This window comes from Cuculus canorus, chromosome 4 (assembly GCF_017976375.1).
Source record: "Cuculus canorus isolate bCucCan1 chromosome 4, bCucCan1.pri, whole genome shotgun sequence".
NCBI classification, from domain to species: Eukaryota; Metazoa; Chordata; class Aves; order Cuculiformes; family Cuculidae; genus Cuculus; species Cuculus canorus.
Genome location: NC_071404.1, coordinates 62,582,522 through 62,607,263, shown reverse-complemented (window position 1 = coordinate 62,607,263; position 24,742 = coordinate 62,582,522). Strand labels below are relative to the sequence as shown.

General features: G+C 40.5%; 1 protein-coding gene across 1 annotated transcript in view; it reads right to left on the bottom strand.

The window, feature by feature from the left end:
• Positions 1-2,028: 2,028 nt before the first annotated feature.
• The window catches only part of CDS1 (CDP-diacylglycerol synthase 1), a 38,183-nt gene continuing 15,469 nt past the window's right edge, over positions 2,029-24,742 (bottom strand). The window contains exons 4-13 of the mRNA XM_054066128.1: positions 20,536-20,633; positions 17,553-17,692; positions 15,944-16,002; positions 13,982-14,064; positions 12,422-12,509; positions 10,835-10,903; positions 9,887-10,039; positions 8,572-8,691; positions 6,492-6,595; positions 2,029-4,770 (exon numbers count right to left, since the gene is read on the bottom strand). Coding sequence (XP_053922103.1) covers positions 4,641-4,770; positions 6,492-6,595; positions 8,572-8,691; positions 9,887-10,039; positions 10,835-10,903; positions 12,422-12,509; positions 13,982-14,064; positions 15,944-16,002; positions 17,553-17,692; positions 20,536-20,633 — 1,044 coding nt within the window. The 3' untranslated portion in view covers positions 2,029-4,640. The remainder of the gene's footprint in view (positions 4,771-6,491; positions 6,596-8,571; positions 8,692-9,886; positions 10,040-10,834; positions 10,904-12,421; positions 12,510-13,981; positions 14,065-15,943; positions 16,003-17,552; positions 17,693-20,535; positions 20,634-24,742) is intronic.

Below are 24,742 nucleotides of genomic sequence, written 5' to 3'. Positions count from 1 at the left end.
GTGCAGTGGGATGTGGCACAGCAGGGAGTCCGGCAGAGCTCGCTTCTCACCATCTTGGGATAGCCTGTGTCTGGCGGGTATGGCAGTTTGCCACACCAGAAACAAGGTCAAAGTATGCAGAGCTACACACGCCCTTCGAGTACACACAAATCCCAGTGATTAGTTACTATAAGCCACTGTTGGGCAGTTAGAGCTCTCCCTGTGTTTTCTTTAGAGGTGTGCACGATTCCTGCCAGATAGCACAAGCATTTAATTTCTCATGGTCAAAGAGCAGGGTCCTAACAACAGAAGTAAAAACCTGTTCTCTTGCACTGAAGGCTGTGCATGGGATTAGCGTGGGATAAGTATGGACTCAATGACCTCAAGGGTCTTTTCCAATCTACATCAGTCTATGATTCTGTGATTCTATATTTATGGGTGACACTTTCCATTATTGCCCTTTTCTGGAATCCTATCAGATACTTATAGCCAAGTTTACACTATCTGAAGTTGCTAAACCACAGAACTGAATATCCATTTTACACTTGAGAAACTCTTTACAAGAGAAAGAGCAATTGTGTGTGTTCTAGTACAGGCTGGACAAAGGGACTCTGCGCAGTGTGGCTTAACTGTTACGTGTGAAAACTGAAGCCAACATTAAAAATAAAATATACAATAAAAATACCAATTCTCTCTGCTGCAACTGCACAAGCAAGGATTACTTTGGCTGTCAGGGCAGTCCACTGCCGTGCTAGTATCCCTGAAGCAGCTCCTTCCAACTGCCTCAGTGAGCATGCCTTAAAGGGGTTTTGACTGCTAAAGGTAAAAATCCCCCATTCCTGTGCAAGTAACAGTCCAAAATATTATCTGTCTAGCAGGAGAAAACTCACCACTAACTTTCCCATTCCTTTCCTTGGAAGAGCATCAGGAAGCAGATGCAGGTCACAGAAAAGCTCTCTCTGTGCTTCTCCCTTAGTTTTCTGAAGTCTGAGGAGGTGCACAGCACACACATGATTTGCTGATGGTGCCTGTAATTTAGAAGTGAGATGCATTTGTAACCTGGCCTCATTGAGGCTACAGGAGTTGAAGGGCCTTGGATCCAAAACTTAAAAGGGCAGGAACAGGAAATCAGGGGAGAGGCAGCTCGCAGCTGCTGCCCCGTCATCCCCACACACAGTGAATGCTGAATATTCCTGGCCAGCAGTGCCAGGAATAATGAACAGGAGCTGGGGTTCCAAAACAAGAAGATTTCCCTGACATAAGGAAAGCAGAAAGATTATTCATATTTCCAGATGCAGAATGTGGCGGAGAGGGGAGAGGAGTCACTGAATCCTACCCGAGTAAGAACTTTAGTCTCGGCGTTGTCACAATTTCCTTGCAGAGTTCTGGAGTGGAAACAAGAGGGACCAGCGGTGGCCAGGAGTAGCAGTGCCATCCTTGTGACACAGCAGGGGCTCGGACACCAGGGAAAGTGCAGCCTGGCTGCCCCAGGAAAAGCCCAGTGAACAAGTACCACACTCACCACAGCAATTCGGGTTGTTTCATCCACAGGGTTGACTGGTTGTGAACCACAGGGAGAACCCAAAGGGCCAGGATCAGGCCTTGGTGCCTGTGCCAGCCTCTTCCAGCCTCTCCCTGGTGTGTTGCAGAGGCCACAGGCAGCAGCATTTCCTACACGGAGGGAAGCAATTGCAAGTTTATCCTCTGCAGGGGGAATGGAAGAGTCGCTTTGCATTTCTGTCAGCTCCAGGTAACTGCAGCAGCCCCGCTGAACTGCACACTATGGACAGTTGAAGTGAGCACCTTTTGGAGGAGATGGCAAGTTTGCACACTTTTGGAGAGGAGGCACATCGTTACAGTTGCTTGCAGGAACAGTCAAGGATGGAGAGAAGTCTTGAGGGGCAAAAGGTAGGAAATTAATAACAGGATTGCATAACAGGCTTCTTATTAAGACCACAACTAGAAGGAATAAAGAAAGGAACATAAATTCTCATTAAGAAATCTCCCCCCACTGTGTGCTACACGAAATACAAGACAGGAGGGTTTCTGTCCCAGTTTTATTTATTTTTTTTACAACATCTGCTTCAACAAAAGATTGAAACAGTCAAACTAAATCAGACATTATATGCTCATACCATTTACAATATTTACATACTGTACATTTTTTTTGCTCAACAACCAACTACAGCAACTTGGAAAAGCGAAAAGAATCACTGGTGTAAAAAGTTAAAACTTTCCTGCTGATCATGGTGCAATGCTTGAACCAACAGAAGTAACAAGTGGGGTAAATGCACTTCTTAACAAGCAAGCGTAGCTGTCACTTCACAGTGACAAGTCCTGCTGAGATTTATTTACACCAAGCCTAAGCCAGCAGAAAGCTATTACTCTGCGCAGAAAATTGCTGAATGAGTTCACAAGTGATCCCTTCTTCATTGTAATGCTGAACAGCAGAATCGCAGTGTTGAACTTTCTATTGTGCAAATAGAAATTAATTTCAAATGCTCTGTTGTATTAAATGCTAAAATATATTTTAACTTCCTTATTATACATGCTATAAAATTACACTAAAAAGTTCAAGTTTCCAAAGTAACAATTACCTTTCTATATATATATATATATATATTCTATATATAAATTTTTAATTTTTTTTTCTTAAATAGCCAGGATAAGGAAATACCAGCTCCAGCATGGCTGTGTTTTTCCATAAGCATCTACCAAAGTCCTGTACATAACCAAAGCCTCATCTACAAGCTGGTTTTCCAGGTATACTACATTTTGTTCACCCTCTCATTTTCCCTTCCCTCCTTTTTAAAACATCTTTCCACACATCTCATTCCCTGGCTGTGCTACCTTTTAACCTCTGGCTATGCCGCCCTCCCAGCAGAAAGGTTGAAATTCAGTGCACTTCAATTAATAAGCCAAGTCGTGTGGCCACTGACAGACAAGCAGCTGGTGACATTTTTTTCATCTCTTGGAGTGTTCCTTCAATACTGCAATCTCCAGGTCAGAACTAATTTAATCCTGTCAGATACTTGACACCAATAAGAATTACTTTAGACCTAGATTTTGTTTCATAGCCAAGTACAGAGGTGCTTTTGCACACAAAAGCTGTACACACGCTGCCATGTGCAAAACAGAGTAGTGTATGGTGGTCTTAGCTGCATGGTGTTCAACAAAAAGCAGTCTGAATTTTACAGACAAAGCTTATCACTCACCTTAGTGAATTGCTCCATGGTTTCATCCTCAGGTAGCACCAACCATTTAAAGTTTTCACCTTTCATATATATACACACATATATATTCACCTTTTAATATTTTATATGTGTATATATATATATATACACACACATATATATGAGGCATTGGTACATTCACCACAGGAGAAACTTATTTACAATTAGTTGGGAAAATTAAATTGTATCGACTTACAGTATAGCAAAACAAAATTGACAATTGTGCTTTCTGTTTGTACAGGAGTCATTTTTACAATTTCAAAATATGTTTACATTTGTATTTGCATCAAGACGCGTCACCTAACAAAAAAACTAAAACAGCTAGGATTGAGAATTATAGAGCATCAGCTTTCCTCATGTGCCACACTAAGTCTACAGAAGAGCTGCTTTCTATAAAAATTCTCCACTCAAACACCTAGGTGGTTACCTGATGTTGCTTGAGGACCTTGTCGCTAAATACCAACACACAGCAGAACCATACATGCTGTCTTGCACTGTGCACATTCATGAGATTAAAGTTCCTGCCTTCACTAACACGTTAATAAAACAGCACTTAACCTCCACCTTTTACTGAGGACGTCAAAATGCTTTTAAAAAGAAGGAAACAACCCCATTCTATGTTGTAGTTAATAGGCACAAAGAATAAGGCTTGAATTACTGTCTTCAGACACCAACAGTCCATGGAAACCATGGGTTAAAACTCCAGATTCTCCATAATCTATTTACAGGGTTGGAGAATCCCATTTTCTCAGGTAATCTCTGCTCTTGGATGCAAGATGCTTCTTCAGAATTCATAACATTAACCAGCCCAAAGAGCCCAGCTTCACTTCAGTAAAACTACTTTTCTCATGAAAGCATGAAATAAATCCATAAGAAAGACGTTTAACTAAAAACAGAGCAAAGTTTAACCTTCATAGTGACTTCATAAATACAGGTAGTAAAGCAGGCTATCAGTAGTTCTTTGACCGGGCTAACAAGTACTTTCTAAACAATCATAATTTCAGCACCGAACTACATAAAAGTGACCACTTGCCTCATCTGTTTACATTTCAGTAATCACTGGAGACCAAAAAGTATTGCTAAGATATACAATATTAAATAACTAATTAAAAACTAACAGTGAACTTTATTTTCTTTTTAAAATACAAAGCCCATCTGGTTGGGTGCTGAAGGAAGACTGCTGCCATCCGCTTCAGGAACTGAAATAGCACACGTGCTGTTACTTTGCAAGCATTTTAACTATTTTAGGAGTAAAAACTTCTGAGTCCTAATAGGAAGTCATAGCATTCACATTCATGTCAGGAAACATTCACCTCTTCCAGACCACAAACTGCTCTTCCTTTAGCTATTGTTTATGTGCACATTTGCAATGCTTTTCCACAGTCTTCTTGTAAATGAAGGTTTCTTGTAGTCCTCCGTTTTGACAAACTACCCTCTCAGAGATGGCTGCAGGATTCCTTTTTCAATGAGGTGAGATTTCAGGGCTTTATACACATTTAATTGTTGCTCAGGCTGAAGTACCAACAGCTGTTTCAGCAGTTTGCTGGGATTTGGACCCCTATCAATGAAAAAAATTATGTGTGTGAGCAGCAGCTCTAGAGAAACTTTTGACATCTTTCCATTTTCCTCTTGCTGCACAGACAGTGCCTTCCCATTTTGGGGATATCAAGTTATGGAGATCTCCCAGTCTATCTCCTCCAGACGCACGGGTGAGCATTACTGGCAAAGCATACTCCTTAGCTCAATCTGAACAGAAACTAAAAAGCTCTTCTTGTATTTGCTGACAAATGGGATATTAAAAAGGCTTACAACAAATAAGATTCACTGATTCATCCTTAATGACTGCAATAAACATTTTTCATTAACGGATCTTTTTCAGTGTAGTACGCTGCTGTATAAACTGTGTACTATTGAGCTATATTAAAAGTTGGCCAAATGTGCTAGTTTTGGCTGCAGTAGAATTAATTTTCTTGACAGAAGCTTGTATGGGGCTAAATGCTGATTTGTGCTGGAAACAGTGTTGATACAGGGATGTTTTCCTTGCTGCATAGCAGAGCTTACAGAAAGTTCAGGCCTTTTCTGCTCCTCACCCCACTCCATCAGCGAGCAGGCTGAGGGTGCACAAGACACTGGGAGGGGACACAGCTGGGACAGCTGACCCCAACTGACAAAAGGGACATTCCATACCATATGATGTCATGCTCAGCACCTAAAGCTGGGGAAGAAGTTGGAAGAGCGATGTTTGGCATTTGTCTTCCCAAGTAACCATTATGCATGTTAGAGCTCTGCTTCCCTGGAGATGGCTGAGCACCTGCCTGCTGATGGGAAGTTGTGAATGAATCCCTTGTTTTGCGTTGCTTGTGCGTGCACCTTTTGCTTTGTTTATTAAATTGTCTTTATCTCAACTCAAGAGTTTAACTCCTCTGATTCTCTCCCCATCCCACTGTGGGGCAGTGAGTGCATGAGTTACTGGGCAGTGCTTAGTTGCTGGTTGTGATTAAACCACCACACAAAGTCAGTAAAGAAAACCACAAATTAAACCAAGCTTTTCTAGCTAGTCACTTATTCACAGTCTACTTCTAATATGGCCTAAATATGAGGCAAAGAATCTATTCCTGATTACATATCTAATAATTATTTAGCTATATGTACTTACAAAACTAAGAGCATGTATCACCTTGTTTCCCCAACTGCCCCACCCCAGGAACTAAAATAAGTGACTGTAAGAGAATCGTCATTCCCATATTTTTTTCTTTAAAGCTGTTGTGGTTCAGGGAAGATGAGCAGTATTTTTAAGAAATTGTTTCCCCTCTTTAACCATAATGTTTTCATCTTAAACAGAAAATCCCATGTCAAGACACTGAGAAGCAGTGAAATTTAGAGGAAGAACTGCAGTCTCACAACCTACAGGCTCTTCAAGAACCACAAAGGGAAATCATATGCTGCTGCAACCCTCCTGCCCCAAACCCCATCCTCATACCTCCCTGTAATCAGCAAATCCTAGTACAACTTCTAAGAGGCTGCTACACAAAACTTTCTGGTACACAGGCTAAATTTAGCAGCAGTCTCCGAAATGTTAAGGCACAGCTCGAACCTGACACAAAGTCCAGGCAGTGACATATGTTTTCTTAATGGTTCTGTATTTAAATCACTGTGTAAATCAGATTTAGAAACTTTCCATCTCCACTGTGCCAACAGTGCAGAACATAACTCGTATGAAGCTACTATGGTACAGCTATTTTGCAAGCTTAAGTAGTTAATATTGTAAAAAGCCCTTACCTTATGAAACTGGTGATATAGACATGAACAAAAGTGGCCATCAAGTACTGACAATCAAAGCGATCCATTATCCCACCATGCCCAGGGATTGTGTCTGCAAAATCCTTTTGGGGGTAAAGCACAGAGAGTGGGGAGGAAAAAAAGATCATGGTCAATGATTGGGATGAAACATACTAATGATACATCACTTGGTAGCAGCACATTAAGGCTGCAATTAAGCTACAGTTTCACTGCACTAAGCCAAAAGTTAGCAAGAGCCTCCTTTGCTAAAGGAGTTGTTAACTGCAAAGGTTTGTCAACGGCTGAAAAAAAAAAGAAGAGATGAAGCAACTTGTCTACAGTATCACACAAGAGGACAGTGGTATGTCAGGTGCATGTTTGCCAGTACTGAGTACACTTGCGTGCCTATACATACTTCATTTTGTCGGAAGCTTCTTAAGCTGATGGCTGTTGTTTCTTGCCTCTGCAGAATCTAATTCTCCTCTTTAATACTTTTATTAATCCTCTACCGGTAGCTGCTGCTGAAGCCCTTGTTACCAGCAAATGCATATTTGCTACAAGAGAAGCGGTATCTTGAGGACTCTTTCCACTGTCTAACACTGGCTTTGCAAGTCATACTGCCCATACACCTGCTGTTTTTTTACACAAGGTTCTTGGTAACCACAGTTAAAATACATAATGTGTGTGGTGGATATAATATAAATATATTTAACAGAATCAAAAAAAAACCCCGTAGTGAAAGATTATCACTACTTAAAATATTTCTGAATCAAACAAAGCTCAATACACTACCTCTGTGTTACCTGTTGTTGTCTGTAGAACAGCTTTATCAATCAAACTACCCATGTATATCCTTTTTGTCACCCCTACTCACTTGTGTACTTGCTGGGTGAAAACCCTGACTTTAGTTATCTGAGGCAACTGCCAGCAAGTCAAAACAGTCCTGTGCCAGTGCCACTCCAGCCCTACAGTGCTGGGCAGGCATGGAGTGTTTAACCTAACCTACACTGCTTCAGTAACAATTCCCAATCTCCTTCTTTTCCCGAAAGTCCTTTGGTCATCATCTTGGGGCCTAGAAGTATTACAAAAATCTACTTTTTAATGTTCTGCTTTAAGAATAAGTGCTGCTTTTCAGAAGCTCTTTTTACCCCTCAAAAGGCCTTCCTCACACAAGCGGTCTTCTGCTACATGGATATACAGGTATGACAGCATACAAGGCTGTAGCTAGCAAAGTGCTGGACAAGCTGCTTGGTCCGGCATAAGAAAGAGGGGTAACTACAAGCATGCGTACAGGAGATTGGCACAAAAAGAGGTTTATATGCTTTTGTGCAAAGCACATGCCAAAACTGGTGGACGTAGGGAACAACAAGAAGAACAACAAGCAACAGGATAAGAATAACAGCAGTCCTACCAAGACATAAAGAAGGTCGGGAGAAAATTTGGGGCTGCCCTCTTCCCACACTCCTGCTGCCACTTAATCCCAGCCAGGGACAACACTGCCACAAGCGACAGCGCACACCTTGCAATAAACAGAGGTTAGCACATCACATCATTTGCCAATACACACTCTTGTTACAAGGCAGCACTGTATTGGCAAAGGCAGCCAAACATCTCATGCTTTGGTGAATCTGACACGTCAGCATCTACATACGACACAAATACTATTGGTAAAACACAGCCAGCCACAACATGAAGGGTAAACCACTGTCAGTGTTTCTAAGGCATCTACAGATTGACTTTCATGTCACATATAATGTCTCACATCTTGTTTGTCTAAGCCACTACTGCAACAAGACTTGGAAGAGTAATTATCAGCCAGAATATGAAACACAACTGTTCTTGTATTTCTGACACTAAAGTAACACATTGATTATACAAAGTTTTAAGACTAACGCATACACGTATCTAATGAAACTAAGTACTGCTGATGATGCTAAAAAACAGCTCAAACATCATCCCATCTTAGTAGAAACACTAGATACTACAATGAATGATTAAAAAAAACCAAACCCAACCCACCAATTTATCTAATTCAAGAAGAAAACCAAAACAAAACTGGTTTACAGGAGTCATTACACACCTTGATTTTGAAAGCTCTTTTAAATCCACTAGCGAAAAATCCTCCAAATGGCCCAATTAATGAGGCAAAGGTTGACAGTGCAATGCTGTGCATCTGAAATGGGTACATATTCACCGCTTCCTACAAAAAAAACAATAAGCACTGTATTTCAATATGTTTGATTGTAGGCACTTTAAGCTTAGATATTTTAAAATGGGGCTGTTATAGAGAAGACTTCCACAAGCTGCAGTTTTCCTAACACAAAGTGTCCTAATAGTGTAGAGAAAGGAAAAGCAGACACACTGTAGAAAGCTGCCGAAAGATTTGGTCTTGTGAACAGGATGAAGTATTCAAGGTTGCTAAAACAGTTAACTTTAACAAATCAGTGGGTTTCAGCCATTCCTTTTAGTTGATCATAAGGAACACAACTACTAATTCCATAACATATGATTATGCTCTCTAGTCTTCCCTGGCTCTTCTTTTCCAGCTCCATTTCCTTTAAACAATGCAGCTTTCCACAAATTCCTCATATTGTTCTCCTACGTGGCCCAATGCTCATCACAAACTTGTCACCTTCACTCAATTCACTCTCGCTTCTCTCAAGTGCTCCCACAAGACAGATACGAACTTTGCTCTAGTTCACCACACTGTCACCTTTTTCTATATATGGCAATAATGGAAGACAGGTTTACCCCTATCAATATTTTTTGGCTTGTGTTTAAATAGACAATGTTCTGTCCACGCACTTGAAATTTGTTTTGATCCATTCAAGTTCCTACAGATAAGAGAGACTCCATTGGCAACAGGTACTTTTCCTTCCTGAACTTAGATGAGAAAAAAATGGGGTTTTTTTCAGTTGGTTGGGCTGTTTTAGGTTTGTTGAGGTTTTTTGTGTGTGGGTAGCCCTGGGTTTGTTTGTAACTTAGGTTTGAGCACTTTCAAGTCAATGGTACAAGCTCCAGCCCTGGAGAGAAAGCTCTGTGGCCTCAACCCTGAAAGCAGAGTACACCTCACCTAGCAAGTCCTGATAAACACCATCTGTAGCTGAAAAATCCTGTACCTTCTATTTCTGATTTGCCTCACAGCTGGCCAACGCCAATTAACTTTTGGCTACTTTGTGCAGTTATGTTAAGACACCTTTCTTCTAGGCTAAACTATTCAGTTGTTCAAACAGAGAAGTTTATGAGTTGGAATTATTAAGTCAATTTTGTTGGGAGAACACAAGGCTCAATGGTATCAATTCAGTTCCTACTCTTCAAGCCTCACCAGCATCCAGATCTTTCAAGCTGGGAAGTACCATTTCGATTTTAACTAAAGCTTTTTTTTTTTCTCTTACCCATCCCAACACAGCCTGAAGCAATGGTGGCAGGGAGTACTTCTTCATCTGAAAGAGCTCTGAAGGTTCACACTCTGTCACAAATCTGTTGGTCTCACTGTTGTATTCCTCAGGGCAGACGAAGTACTGATGCTGAGCCAAAAAATAGGAAAACTGAAAAACAAAACAGACTCCTGAAATTGCCATTTGTTGTTACAGTCAAAAATCATACTGTAGTGGACGTCTTTGTTACTGCAAGCTGAGGATAATTAACATCTTTTTAATAACAAACAGACACAGAATGGAGTAAAATTAGCCTATTTAATTTGGCGAATGCCTCAACAAGGCAGACAAAAGTGGATGTTCAGTGTGCTTAGCGAAAATTCCCAAACTTGTTCTCCTTTCACATCTCTCAGATTCATATCTACTGGATGTTCTGGAATTATAAAATCCAAAATGTTAGCCACTCATCATTTCTTTGCAGTTTATTTCTCTGTTGAAGTGTGAACTATCACTTCTACCAATTTTGACAGTTACGAGTTCAGCTGACCTTGGTGATAAATTATTTACTAGAACAGTTGCTGTATGCTGTTATCATCTTCTGTAAACTACTTCTCAGGAGAAATGTCATTATGAAGTATGTAAGACAGAAGTATGACTTTACAAAGCATAAATAATGCTATAAATAAGCTTCAATTTCAAAATAGAGATGGAACTAATAGATAAAACAATTCCAGATATAGTAACAGTAATGGCGAAAATAGCCAATATAACCTATTTAGGAGAGATGCAAGCCTTGCCTAGCCTTTCCAGCTAGTAATGAATTGGCAGAATTTTCTAGCCCCCTCAAAAACCTAACTCTTAGGCTGTCAGCAATTTGAGACAACCCAAGTGTCAGTAATTTTACTTCAAGTAAAACTAGGAAATTCAAGACTGAATGTATACAAGGAAAGTCCTGTGGTTACTTACAATAAATCCAAATACAACTGTGGAAAAGAAGCCTCCAATGAATCCTTCCCAGGTCTTCTTGGGAGACAGCTAAGCACAAAACAGATAGTGTTAGCCTCATCGGTTGCATCACTGAAGCTTTTTAAATTCTATTTCTGGCTGTTGTTCATGAAAATTAAGCTCCTACTTGTTTATTTGAAAGGTATGTGGGAAATACTGAACATCAGCAGCTTCAGGCACTGAACATGATAAATAGAGGAGTATGGGTAGAACCCATCCCAGGTAAGGAGGGCAAATGCCATAGTTTGGTTGGTGCCATTGGGCAGCTTGAGGGAACAGAGAGCTTCCTTCCCATCCATTGCTCCTGTCTGAAGGCTGCTGTCTGCCTCTGGTATAGCTGACCCTGATTGCAGAGCTGAGCTCCATCAAGCACAAGACTTGAAAACCTGCGTAAGCATGTTATGGCTCTGATGGTGGCCCCTGTTAAGAATGTGCACATTCAGATAAGCAACAGCAAGTTGGGTGTTAGACAGCTACTGCTGGGTGTTAGACAGCTACTGCTGGGGATGGTCCTCAGGAGACGCTAGGTTCCTACATAGAGACTGGCAAACTAATAGAGCAAAAAACATCAGGCCTAAAGAGACCAGCCTAGCAAGTTGTTTTCCTCATCAAATTCTGTCATATTTTCAGTTTAGGAGCAGCTTAATATCAGAACCAACTAAATACTCAAAAGTTAACATGGCAACATCATGAAAATAAATTCATGGCTTTCTGTGGGGTCTTCCATATTCTACCAGAACAGGAAGATTACTACTTGAGCCCTTCTCAGTGCTAGGTCAACAAGACCAGATGAGGAATAGGTATATATGACCTAACAGCTTATTTCAAATTACAGTTTCTGTATTTAAGTATGCAGTAAAAAGGAACCTGGTGATTTGGACCACAAGGCCTGGAGCACAGGGGTTATGGGTAGTGGTGAGGGAACTGGGGCTGTTAAGTCTGGAGAAAAGGAGGTTGAGTGGAGACCTTATCACTCTCCACAGCCCCCTGGAAGGAGGCTGAACTCAGGCAGGGGTGTGGTTCTTCTCCCAGGTCACAAGCAACAGGACAGGAGGAAATGGTCTCAAGTTGCGTCAGGGGAAGTTTAGACTGGATACTGGGAAAAATTCCTTCAAGGAAAGGGTTGTCAGGCACTGGAACAAGCTCTACAGGGAAGTGGTGGAGTTGCTACCCCTCAAGGTATTTAAAAGACATGTGGATGAGGTGCTTAGGGACATGGTTTAGTGGTGGGCTTGGCAATGTTGGGTTAATGTTTGGACTTGATGATCTTAAAGGTCTTTTCCAATCTAAACAATTCTGTGATTCTGTAATGATGCAATAGGCTCAAACTGTATTATAATGTAACGTCAATATTATATTCACAGTAATCCCAGTTTCCACTTACAAACCTTCAGAAACAAGATAGCCAGGGTGTTGAGTTTTTTAAGCAAAGATAGGTACCATGCAGTACAGTAGAAAATATTTTTTCCATTAATATGTTTTTGAACCAGTATCAAAACCACTTTAAAATGCAAAAGTTTGTTAGTGAGGAAGTGCCTAACTACATACCTTAATTAATGGAGTTCTGCCAAAGAAGAATCCAAAAATGTAAGCAGTAATATCATTGCAAATAACACTTGAAATTGGAACCAGAAACCTAGAGAAAGACATTAAAAGTTTGATGGAGAAAAAGGAAAGCTGCACAAACCTAACAGGACAGAACTTGAAAGAGCAGAACTTGTTTCTGTGAATTTTTTTTGCAGTATTTGGAAGGAATTATGTTTCGTAACATGTTCACCTGGTTCCCCCATGAGCAACATATTTAGCTATACTGGTTTTAGTCTTCAGCCAATCAAGATCATTACGTATCCATGTTAGTTCAAGTTAAAATACTATTTTGGTGCATGAGCTTAAAACATGAACAGGCTGGCTTTTTCCTATAAGGCTTAAAGACTAGTACCACAGTTAAGAAGAAATCAACAGATATAAACATGTTAATGTTATTGGTAAAATCAAAGCAAACAAATTCCTTGTAGAGTTTAATGATAACTAAATTTTAAAAAAATGTAACAAATTTTCCTCTTTTTTGTCTTGTCAGCCTGGAGCAGCCTGTGTTAGCTTTTTAAATGTTCTTTGCATGCTAACAGCATCTAAATTCATTACTCAAGCTATTAAACTCTCTGTTTTTTCCCATTTCAAAGCAGGAATGTATTAATAAGCTAAATTGCCTAGCACCAGTGGAAATGAGAAATAGTAAGCTAGCAAGGCAACTAGGTTCATGTTTTGGCACATGAACATGATCACTATGAAAAGGATTTGTTTATATAAACTTTGTCAAAGGCTTTGGGTTTTCTTTCTAACTATGAGCATGTCTTTTCTGCAATCATCTCCCCAGCTGTACATATATCAGGAAAAGAAAAAGAAGAAATGCAATATTGTCCTTGGAAGAACACAAGTTATCTTCCATGCTCTTCTTCCTTCTTTCTCAAATCATAATTTACCTTGTCCCTATAGAAGTCGGGGGGTGGAAAAACACAACTTCTCTTTAATGAGACGTTCTAAGTAATCAAGTTTAACTGCATCATCAGAACTTAACATATTGCTGGAAATGGGGCATTAAGATGACCCAACAATATCCAAGACATAAATTCTTAATTATAAGTAATCTGAATTTATCTGAAAAGGGGAAGCAGCAGGGAAAAGGGAAGGGAAAGCAGCCAGATTGGTGATTTCAAATTTAAATGGTTCAACTTCAATAGCTCCAAGCAACCTGAAGCACCCAATTAACTGAAAAAGAATTGATGGGTATTCATCCATTCAGCAAAATCCTATGGAAACTATTTCATCAAGCATGCAAGCAATCCTATTTCTTGTAAATATATGCAGTGGGTGTTCCAAATTATCGTACTTGTGGCTACCACTCTAGTTAAACAGGTTTCTTCTTCCTCTCCTGTATCCTTTGGTTCATCACTCCCAGTTCCTCTGACTCCTCATCCAACCAAACGCTAATGCTCCTTTAATTTGTGCTGCTTTAACTGCTCCCATGACTATTTCCTAACCAGATCTATGTAAAAGAACCAACCTTTCAATGCAATAGAGTTACAAATCAGTTTATTACTGTCCCCTTACCAGATCATGCCTTCAAAGAGATTTTGGATGACAAGATGAGACTGAGTTACAGTGATCAGCAAAGTGACATGAGTCCATGCGAACTGTTAACAATGCAACAACACAACAGTTAGTGAAAACACCAATCCATACACCTTGATAAATACTGGCGTGTCAGCTAGAGTAGCTATTTAGGAGCTCACAGGAAAGACCAGTTCTAGTGATAATGCAGGAGATGCATGCATACAGTATATCACAAGTTAGCCGGCTTTCTGAAGCAAGTACTGAAACTTTAACAGGTTTCCCCATCACTTACCTCCACCCACAATTTTTTAACGTGCAGTTAAACATCTGATTTAATAAGACACACACCTTCAGCATGAAAGCAGCAAAGAAATGTAAGCAATGTGATATTCTGTATATACATATAACAGATATGTTAGAACAATAACAACAAAATGGCAATGAGCTACTCATGGAAGAATCATGTTACACAGATGTGAATATCTCTCATAACAAAATAACAGTCCTCTTATGAAACATGAAAATTCTCAGGGTTAGCAAAACCAAAGTGTTAATTTTTATGCACATGGTCATCTAAATAGTCATTTTCCTCAGTATTATTGTAAGCGCTTGGTGGTTTTTTGTAGCACTAGTGTACAATATAATGGGTTTCAAACACTTTACCGGTAAAGACTCTACAACAGATTTTATTTTCAAAAAACTTTTATAACAAGAATTACTAGTTTTTTCCATGAAACTGCAAATTTAAGCACTCTGAATGTCTGGGTGATTTAACACTCAATGCCCTACTACTTTAATTCTCTTATCACTTGTGTTTTTTATAACAGCCAGTATCTACTTCCAGTTAAGACAACTCAAGAAGGCTGAAAGAGGGTGTGTGTGTGCAAGAACTAACTAAAGGTTTCTGAAAATATTACCTGCTGGTTAATTACTCTCTGCAGAAAAATTCTTAGTATTGTGCAATTCTTAGTATTGTGACTGGGTTTAAGTACTACCTAAACCCAAATGGTTACTCTCATTGTCTGTTCAAACACTGTGTTGCCACACAGTGGATGTATAGCTTCCCCTGTTTTACTGCAACTCTTCGGCAGTTGTACCTCCACATTTTCTGAGCAGGCACCAAGCCACATGAGTGACTGTATTTTTTCTGCCTTCTTTACAGAATGGGAAAAAGGAAAAAAAAAATAATGAGAAACTTTTACATTTACTCTGTGCTAATCCAAACACAAGGATTTTTTTTTTTTTTTCAGATTAGAAGATAAAGACCACCTCTCCTAAAAAAGCTGCAGCTCCTGGCCAAGCAAGTTCTCCCACAAACAGGGTAATTTTTTCTCAGTAAAAGATATTTTCAAGTGCTTCTACAGGGCTCAGCTAAGTTCTAGTCTAGAACTAGGGATCCTGAATGCTAAAATGCTAACTAAAGGACTGTACAAACAGAGGGGTTAACAGCATTCCTGGAGCTTTAAGAAATCTTGAAAGTTGTGCAATGCCCTGACTGCTGTTAAGTGTCGCAGAATAAATCTTCCACATAGAGGTTAAGACCAAGTTCCTTTCACAGTACTTCAGTGGGGCCTCTACAAAGTAACACTTGAGTCACAAGAACCACTTCCCACACTATGCTGAACTATTTGGCTTCAGACCTGGGAGGGAGATGTACACCCTTCTCTCCAAGAATCTCTTCCACATCAGCCTGTCACTAAGGGAGACATACCACGTTGCATATGCAAAAGGCCTCACTCACCAATGACAGCTTGTATTGACTGGAAGGCCACATGTCACAACATAACAATAAGCTGCAAGGTGAACAGATACCAAACAGTCCAATTGGATTTCATGTTAGTGTTGGTTTAAGAATGTTTTCCACACTCCTCTTCCAAGCTATTTTATGAACATAGGGACATGACTATTTCTAGTGACATGCAAAACATGAGTGATCACAGTAAAGTGGGTAATACACACCATGTAAAACTGCAGACGATAATGTTTCTTCACTAAACTCAAAACAAACATGCAGAAGCCTGTAAAACAAAGCAAGTGTAGTTTGCACCATTTTATATTTAATTACACTTAACCGTAATATACCAGCAATTGCCCTTGAAGCAGCTTTTAATCCCTCTGCCTCCAGGAGTATTTGCTTCCATTCAGTTAATTGTATATATAGAATTATTCTCATTAGAGCACAAGATTTAGTTAACACCAGCAATGACCATCCATTTCATTACTTATGAGGTCCCATAGCAGACATCAGTTTTTAGGGGAGAAGACCATCTCCTTTAAACAACACTCAAAACCCAGTTGACAAGCTGGTTTTCAATAGCTAACATAAATAATGGAAAGAAAAAGATCAGCTTGCCCCTTTCCTCCAGACATGTATACAGCTGCATGCAACACAAGTGTACGGTGCAAGTGCTGGAGAATTCAGCTGACTGAAAGAAGCATTTTGGGTGGCAAACAGAGCACCTCTTCTCCCTAGGGCAGCTCCCTGTGCCAGCAAGGGTCACAGGCCTTCAAAAGATCCCTAAGCCTGGAGATAGCCCCTTGGTGACCCCACAATCCCAATGTGACAGCCGCCAAGGGGCTCTGCTATGCTTTGCCTCCTGCTTTTGCTCATGACTGGTTTGTCCCATCTCTTCCCCTCACTGCTCTTCAGTGGTCATGAAGCATTAGTTAAGTTTGTTTCCTCAAGCCAAAGCCAGCTGAAAAAGGTCAAGTCTTTCACAGATGGTTTCCAGTTTGCAATCTAAGCATCGAGCAGAATTCTTATTCGGTTTAAAAAAAAAATCAACAGACAGACTGACAGTCCATCACAAAGATCAGGTTTCTTAATATATTCTACAAGTATTTGTAGCACAGCTGTCTCCTGTCCAATTGTCCTTAGGCCAATTTGATTCTTCAATTAATTTAATTTTAGGCTAACATAATATTAACTGCACTGCTGAAAACACTGTGGACTATATTTACATGTTCACAAAGCAATATCCCACAAGACTGCCAGCTTATTTCTCTTCTTCCTAGAGAAGAGGCTTTTAAAATGTCTTTCTTTGGATAGGGAGGAAAATCTATTAATGAGGTAAGCATCTGAGTATCTTGCAGACAAAATAAAGCCTCAGGCATTTTGAATAATCAGCATAAAATATATTGGTCAATCTTATTGTTATAGACCTGGCAGAACACTTGCACAATAAAGCATCAGGCCAGCACAGCAATTACGCATCCAAGTCAACTCCACGGACTGCCAAAATAGTGTGCATGTACTCGGTACTGAGCCCCAGTTCTTCAGCAATCAAAACTGATTCATGCCAACTTCTCCCAAGCACCATTAGCTCAACTTTCTCAAGATTATCTGCTTTCTTTTGGCTGTTTTCTTCTTCTCAGTGAATGCAAAAATTAAATGCATATTCTCACAGGAAAAATGGAACTGCAAATGCCCAATTTCCTCAAACATCAAGAGGAAAAAGAAATTGAAAGTGCATAAAGCTGGGAAGCAATTTATATTTTCTTAAAGAAATAAGCACAGAAACAAACACACCACAAAGTTCTTTCGTTTTTTGCAATTTCCTTCACTTACCTATTAAATAGAGTGCAAAAGATATAAATCTGTGGTAACGAATTAGGAATTGAAGTTGTTCTCTTCTCTGAACAAATGTAGCAAAGTAATCGGCTACAGTCTCTCCATAAAAGAAGTAGTTCACACACAGCAAAAAGTACCTAAAACATACAGCAGCTAGTAGTTATCTTGACAAAATAATATATAATTAAGTGTCATTCTTAAAAATAACCAAAGACAGACAACCAAACCCACCATACAAAAGGAAAACCAGAAAGGGAGAAAAGACATAATTATGGACACAAACCCAAAAGATATAAAAAGTAAAATTCAAATATAAATCCAGTCTTTTACTTTTGGGTTGGTGTCTCCTCTGACAAGCCAACTTTTGTAATTTAATATTTCTAATGCAACCACACTAGAAAAACAAACATATTTTGCAGGACAGTTGCAAAATTCATGCCATCCTTAACCACAGCATTAAACACGCCACACCTATGTAAGTCATTTTCAGATATTCTAAAAATACACAACAAGTATCTGCTTTCATTGATATCAATAAAATCATAGAGTGGTTTAGGTTGGAAGGGACCTTAAAGATCACCTCATTCCAACCCTCATGCAATGGGCAGGGGCACCTACTACTGGATCAGGTTGCTCAAAGGTTATCCAACCTGGCCTTGAACACCTCCAGGGATGGGACTTCTATGACTTCTCTGGGCAACCTGTTCCAGTGTCTCACCTCTCTCACAGTAAAAAATGTCTTCCTAATATCTAATCTAAATCTCCGCTCTTCCAGCTTAAAACCATTCCCCTTGGTGCTACCCCTGCTGTCCCTTATAAAGAGCCCCTTCCCAGCTTTCCTGTGGTCCTCCTTTCAGTACTGGAAGGCTGCTATAAGGTCTTCCCAGAGCCTTCTAGGCTAAACAAGCCCATCTCTATCAGCCCGTCCTCGTATGGGAGGTGCTTGAGGATACGGTTGCCTTTCTGGGCTGCAAGTACATATTGCCAGCTCATGCTGAGCTTCTCACCTACCAGCAGCCCCAAGTCCTTCTCTTCTGGGCTACTCTCAATCCATACTGACACAAGCAATTCTGCATATTCTTTTCTTGTGTCTTAATAAGAGTAGTTTGCGATTTCTGCCTTACAAATAGAAAATAATGTACTTGCATGATGAATCCTCTGATGTTACAGGACAGCAATTCTGGCACTGGGCTTGAGTATCTGAATGTCACTATACTTCTGCCACCTGGTCTGAAGACTCTCAGCTGAAAGAGTTACTGCTGCATCTCCTGCTCCACTAGACCACATACTTGGCCTTTTAGTTTTCTTGACTGAGCAATAATCTTACCAGGTTAAATCCATCAACTAACTAGTAAATGCAGGCATTACTACAACTTTTGAAAAACAATTTTGCAGGATTATGTCCACACACAAGGTTCAGCTGAGGTGAAATCTTCAGCCATCTCTTTTTGAAGGACCTTCAAATAAATTCTTTTCAGTCAAAACAGTCAGTATTGCAAGCAATTCTGTCATAGTTTTTCATACAAGTTCAGTTGCTCAGCCTTCTAGACTTAAGTGACAATGGGATCTTCAAATACCAAAGCAGCACTCAATAAAAAACAATAAATAGCAACTTCAAAACCACTACGAGATGTACCTCTCTAGGCAACAAACTCTTTGGGTGATTACTGAAGTCAGCCACAAAAGATAAAAAATTGTGATTCAAGACTGGATCTCCAGATAGTCCCAGAGCCAACAGTACTCATTCTCTTCCCCCCAAAAGATGTTAACACTCACTTTGCAAGGCTTCTCATCTCTAAATAAGCCAAACAGGTGATGTTCAGACCACTAATAGGATTCCCTAATCTCACTGAAATGTCTTAATATGTAGTCTCAGTGGCAAGATGTTGGACTGAAAGGAGCTTTGACGTTAACTAGCGTGGCAATGCAAAGGAGTTGGTTTTGAGCTCCATATATGAAAGTGGCAGTGGTCAACTGCCAAAGTAGACCAAGTGGTAGAGCGCACATCTCCCCCTCCTCCTCAAGCATGAGTCTGCTCTAGACTTCTGTAGATCCAGAAGTCATGGAATGAACCAGACAATAAATCAGTCCCCTGGGTAATCCATGAGTTACCAGAGGGGAACGGATCAGCCTTTACAGAAGAGCTGACAGCAGAAATCTACCACATTACACAATAAGTTTCTTCTAGAAGTGAAGAAGTAATGTGACAAGAGACAGCAAATAACCTAGGTATTTCTTAAAAAAACAAACCCAACACAAAACGAAAACAACCAACATAGGTTGAGAAACAGAAGAGAGTTCTGTTCTCAAGCACCTTAGAGACTACATGTGCCCAACACTCTGCCACAATGCTGACTCTAATCAAAAGCCTTTATTTTTCCTCCCAGAACTCAGAAGAAGAGTTGATTTCCCCAGTTTTATCCAGTTTGGACATTGTCACAAGTATCCCAAACCTGCCAGAAAAATTGGTATCATCTGTTGGTTTTCAGAAGATTCCCCAATATTGTATTTATGCAGTCCTATGATTAAGTAGACAAACTGAGAAGATTTAAAACTTGTATGTTATTATTTTAATTCTCTGTGTGTGTGAAGAGAGGAATCTTTAAGGTACCTGTTCTATTTAACAGTAAAAAAAAAAAAAAGTAGTTCAGATAATACGTTTTCGGTGATTATTTGGCTATGCATGTTTCAGATAGCTTATACATACTCAGTTCTGACTTAAAGGACATATGCATGCATATATGTATGTGTACACATATACACATTTATAACAAGAAAAAAAATCGAAGAAGTAAAAGGCCAACTGATTTGTCCAAATTCAGTGGTGGAAGACAACTACATAGTACTGCATTAGAGACAGATGTTGTTTTATGTGCACATATGACCTACAAAGCTATCGATTCCACTGTGACAGGATATAAAGAACACGAAGATTTAAGTTTTCCATCCCTACTCACTGATGTTCTTGCTTGCTACTCACCAACTGAGGGATCTAAACCACGGTAAATCATAGGAGTGGTAGACTCTGTAACCTATAGTAATGATTTCATGGTAACACTTCACTTGGATGCTTAAGACCTAAAAAAAGAGAAACAAAAACCTATGTAAACATGTTGCAGTTATTTCTTAAAGGCATTAAGTAGCACTGCAACCTGCATTATGGGGAGAAATTATTCTGAATTCAAATCCCACACAGAAACCAGACAGCTTCAAAGTAAGTCCAAGGAAAACTAAAACTCCACTTCCCTCCCTCTCCCTCCCTCCCCCCTCCTCCCCCCCACGAAAACCTCAAAACCTCTAGGCATTCTGAGAAAAAACTCACTGGACCAACTGCAAGAGCACACTCATGAAACAAGTGAAAATTCCTGACTTTTCTACAATAAAATAGTTTGGCAGAAGCAGCTCAAAAGTACCTCCTGTAGAGAAGACTCTTCTATTTCTTTTAGCTAAGTTTTACCTTTAAATTTAGTTTAAGAAATATTTTCTAGGCCTAATGGAAAAAACTAGCTGTGCAACACAACCTGAACACTCATCTTCCACTTGCAAGCATCTCATTAAGGGCAATTAGCATTGATGATTAGAAGCAAAGCTTGTCTAACCCAGGTCTGAATGTCACACCCTCCACAGCCTTCATTTTATTTTGCTGATCTCACTACTTCAGCGACTGTCCATTCAAGTCTGGTAGTACATCCTGTCAGTCTTTGGGCTCCAAAGGACTCTCTGCCTCTTTTGTCTAATTCGCAGTCAGTGAGCAGATCACCCTGCCAAGTTATCAAGAACTGCCAAATGCAGGTCAGTAATCCCACACAGAGGCAGAACTAAGAATCTACCCATACTGACTGTGCATGTCAGCATGCTCAGCTTTGCAGTATTCTCTTACTACCCACATTCATGAATAAATTTCATCTTGCTCATTGTGTGAACGTGGTTTAAAACAGCCTTACAACATCTCAGTGAGTTAATTTTGAAGCTCTCCTATCTTGCACTCTTTCTTTTGCTTGACCAGTTTCAGGTCTTGTACTCCAAACTTCGTAGACTATACCCTTTCTACAAGTCTCTAGGGATTTTCAGTGTCAGTATTAAGATTTGGTTTTAGCACGACAACTCTTGTTAAAATATAAGCTATTTGGTTCCAGTAAAATGAAATAATTAATGATCAAAAATGCGGTCTCCCTCCACTCTTCCTTTTATGTAGTCCCAATGTCAACTTTATGAACAGTTTATTACATTAGAAAACAGTTGTTGCTTTATGGTACAATACAGGAAGAACTCTATTCCAATGCCATGCTAAATTTATTTACTTTTGGGTGATTAAAAGCTCTTGATAGCTTTGACCATAATTGCAACCTCAGAGTACACCATGAATCATGCTGCTTAATTCCCTTTTGTTTGTTAGCATGTCTCTCAAGTATAACAGACTGCTAAAGGAAGAACTGAGAGAAAATATGTCTCCACAATAACCTACAATTTAAAGGGGATCTTTTGTTGTTTCTTCACACACAAAAAATGAATTCCTCTACCAATGAAATGATTAATTACTAGTTTGCTATGTCACTCGTCTGAAAACAGGAAATATACACCAGTCTAATTCAGGTGTAGAGACTGTAACGCAGACCATAATACTGGTAAAACAGCATTCCAGTTGCTCAAAATAATACCAGGGAAAAAAAGGGAGTTTATGACCTTTGGAAGCAGGGGCAGAAAACTCGGGACTACACAGATGTTGCGAGGTTGTGCAGTGAGTCAAAGTCCAACTAGAACTGAATTCGACTATTGCAATAAAGGACCATAAAAAATGTGTCTATAAATATATCAGCAGCAAAAGAAGGGCTAAGGAGAATCTCCATCCTTTACTGGATGTGTGTGGGAAACAGTGATAAAGGATAAGGAAAAGGTTGAGGTACTTAATACTTCCTTTGCCTCAGTCTTTAATAGTCAGACCAGGTGTTCTCGCAGTACCCAGCCCCGAGCTGGAAGATGCAGATGGGGAGCAGAATGAAGCCCCCATAATCCAAGGGGAAATGACTAGCAACCTGCTACACCACTTAGACACACACAAGCCGATGGAGTCAGATAGGATCCACCCATGGATACTGAGGGAGCTGGAAGAAGTGCTCACCAAGGCACTCTCAATCATTTATCAGCAGTCCTGGCTAACTGGGCAGGTCTCACCTGACTGGAGATTAGGAAATGTGACACCCATCTACAAAGAGGGCCAGAAAAAAGACCTGGGGAACTATGAGCCTGTCAGTCTGACCTTGGTGACAAGGAAGGTTATGGAACAGATTTTCTTGAGTGTCATCACACAGCACGTACAAGACAACCATGTGATCAGGCGAGGTCAGCATGGGTTTAGGAAAGGCAGGTTGTGCCTGACTAACCTGATCTCCTCTTATGACAAAGCGACGCACTTAGTGGACAAGGGAAAGGCTTTGCATGTTCTTTACTTGAACTTTAGTAAAGCCTTTGATGCCGTTTCCCACAGCATTTTCCTGCAGAAACTGGCTGCTCGTGTCTTAGACGGATGCACTCTTCACCGGCTAAAAAACTGTCTGGATGACTGGGCCCAAAGAATCATAGAATCACCAGGTTGGAAAGGACCCACTGGATCCTAATTCCTAACATTCCCTTAAACTATGTCCCTAAGCACTTCATCCACCCGTTCCTTAAACACCTGCAGGGAAGGCAACTCGACCACCTCCCTGGGCAGCCTGTTCCAGTGCCCAATGACTCTTTCCGTGAAGAATTCTTTTCTGATATCCAGCCTGAACCTCCCCTGGCGGAACTTCAGGCCATAAAGAGTTGTGGTGGATGTAGTTAAACCCAGTTGACAGCTGGTCACCAGGGCGCAGTGTTGGGGCCAGTTCTGTTTAATATCTTTATCAATGGTCTGAACAAGGAGATCGAGTGCACCCTCAGGGAATTTGCAGATGACACTTAAGTTGTGTGCGAGTGCTGATCTGCTTGAGAGAAAGAAGGCTGGGATCCAGACAAGCTGGATCAGTGGGCTGAGATCAACTGTATGGCATTCAACAAGGCCAGGAGCTGGATCCTGCACTTGGGACACAACAACCCTGTGCAGTGCTACAGGTGTGGGTCTGAATGGCTGGAAAGCTACCTGGTGGAAAAGGACCTGGGCTGCTGGTCAACAACCAGCTGAACATGAGCCAATAGTGGCCCAGGTGGCCGAGACAGAGAACAGTATAGCTGGCCTTCAGAAATAGCGTGACCAGAAAGACTAAGGAAGTGATTGTGTCCCTGTACTCATCACTGGTGAGACTGCACCTCGAACGCCGTGTTCAGTTTTGGGCTGCTCACTCCAAGAAAGACACTGAGGTGCTGGAGCACATCCAGAGAAGGGCAACAAAGCCAGTGAAGGGTCTGAAGTTCAAGTCCCATGAGGAGCGGCTGAGGGAAGTGAGGCTGTTTAGTCTGGAGAAAAAGAGACTGAGGGGAGACCTCATTGCTGTCTACCACTGCCCGAAAGGAGGTTGTAGTGAGATGGGTGTTAGTCTCTTCTCCCAAGTAACAAATGATAGGACATGAAGAAACATCCTCCAGTTGCACCAGGAGAGGTTCAGATTAAACATTAAGAAAACTTCTTCACTTGAAAGGGTTCTCAGGCACTGGCAGAGGCTGCCCAGGGAAGTGGTAGAGTCCCCATCCCTGGAGGTATTTACAAGACAGGTGGATGTGGTGCTTAGGGACACAGGTTAGTGGCACAGCATTAGGTTTACAGTTGGACTGGACCATCTTAAAGGTCTTTTCCAAGCTAAATAATTCTATGAATACAATCCAAAATGTGTTTCACAGGAGGCCATGAAAAAAAGTAAAAGTACATTTTGACAGTTTAACAAACTTAGAATTAAAAAAAATAAAGCAGTTACGCAAACCCAGCAATTTCAGTGTTTTAGGAAACTGTTACCTACTATGACAGTGAAAAACAGTGAAACCATAATGTCATAGTTTAACCCCAGATGGCAGCTAAGCACCACACAGCCAGTCACTCACTGCCCTGTAGTGGGATGGGGGAAAGATTCAGAAGAGTAAAAGTAAGGAAACTCCTGGGTTGAGAGAAAGACAGTTTAATAACCTAAACAAAAGCCACACACGCAAGCAAAGCAAAACAAGGAATTCCTTCACAACTTTCCATTGGCAGGCAGACATTCAGCCATCTCCAGGAAAGC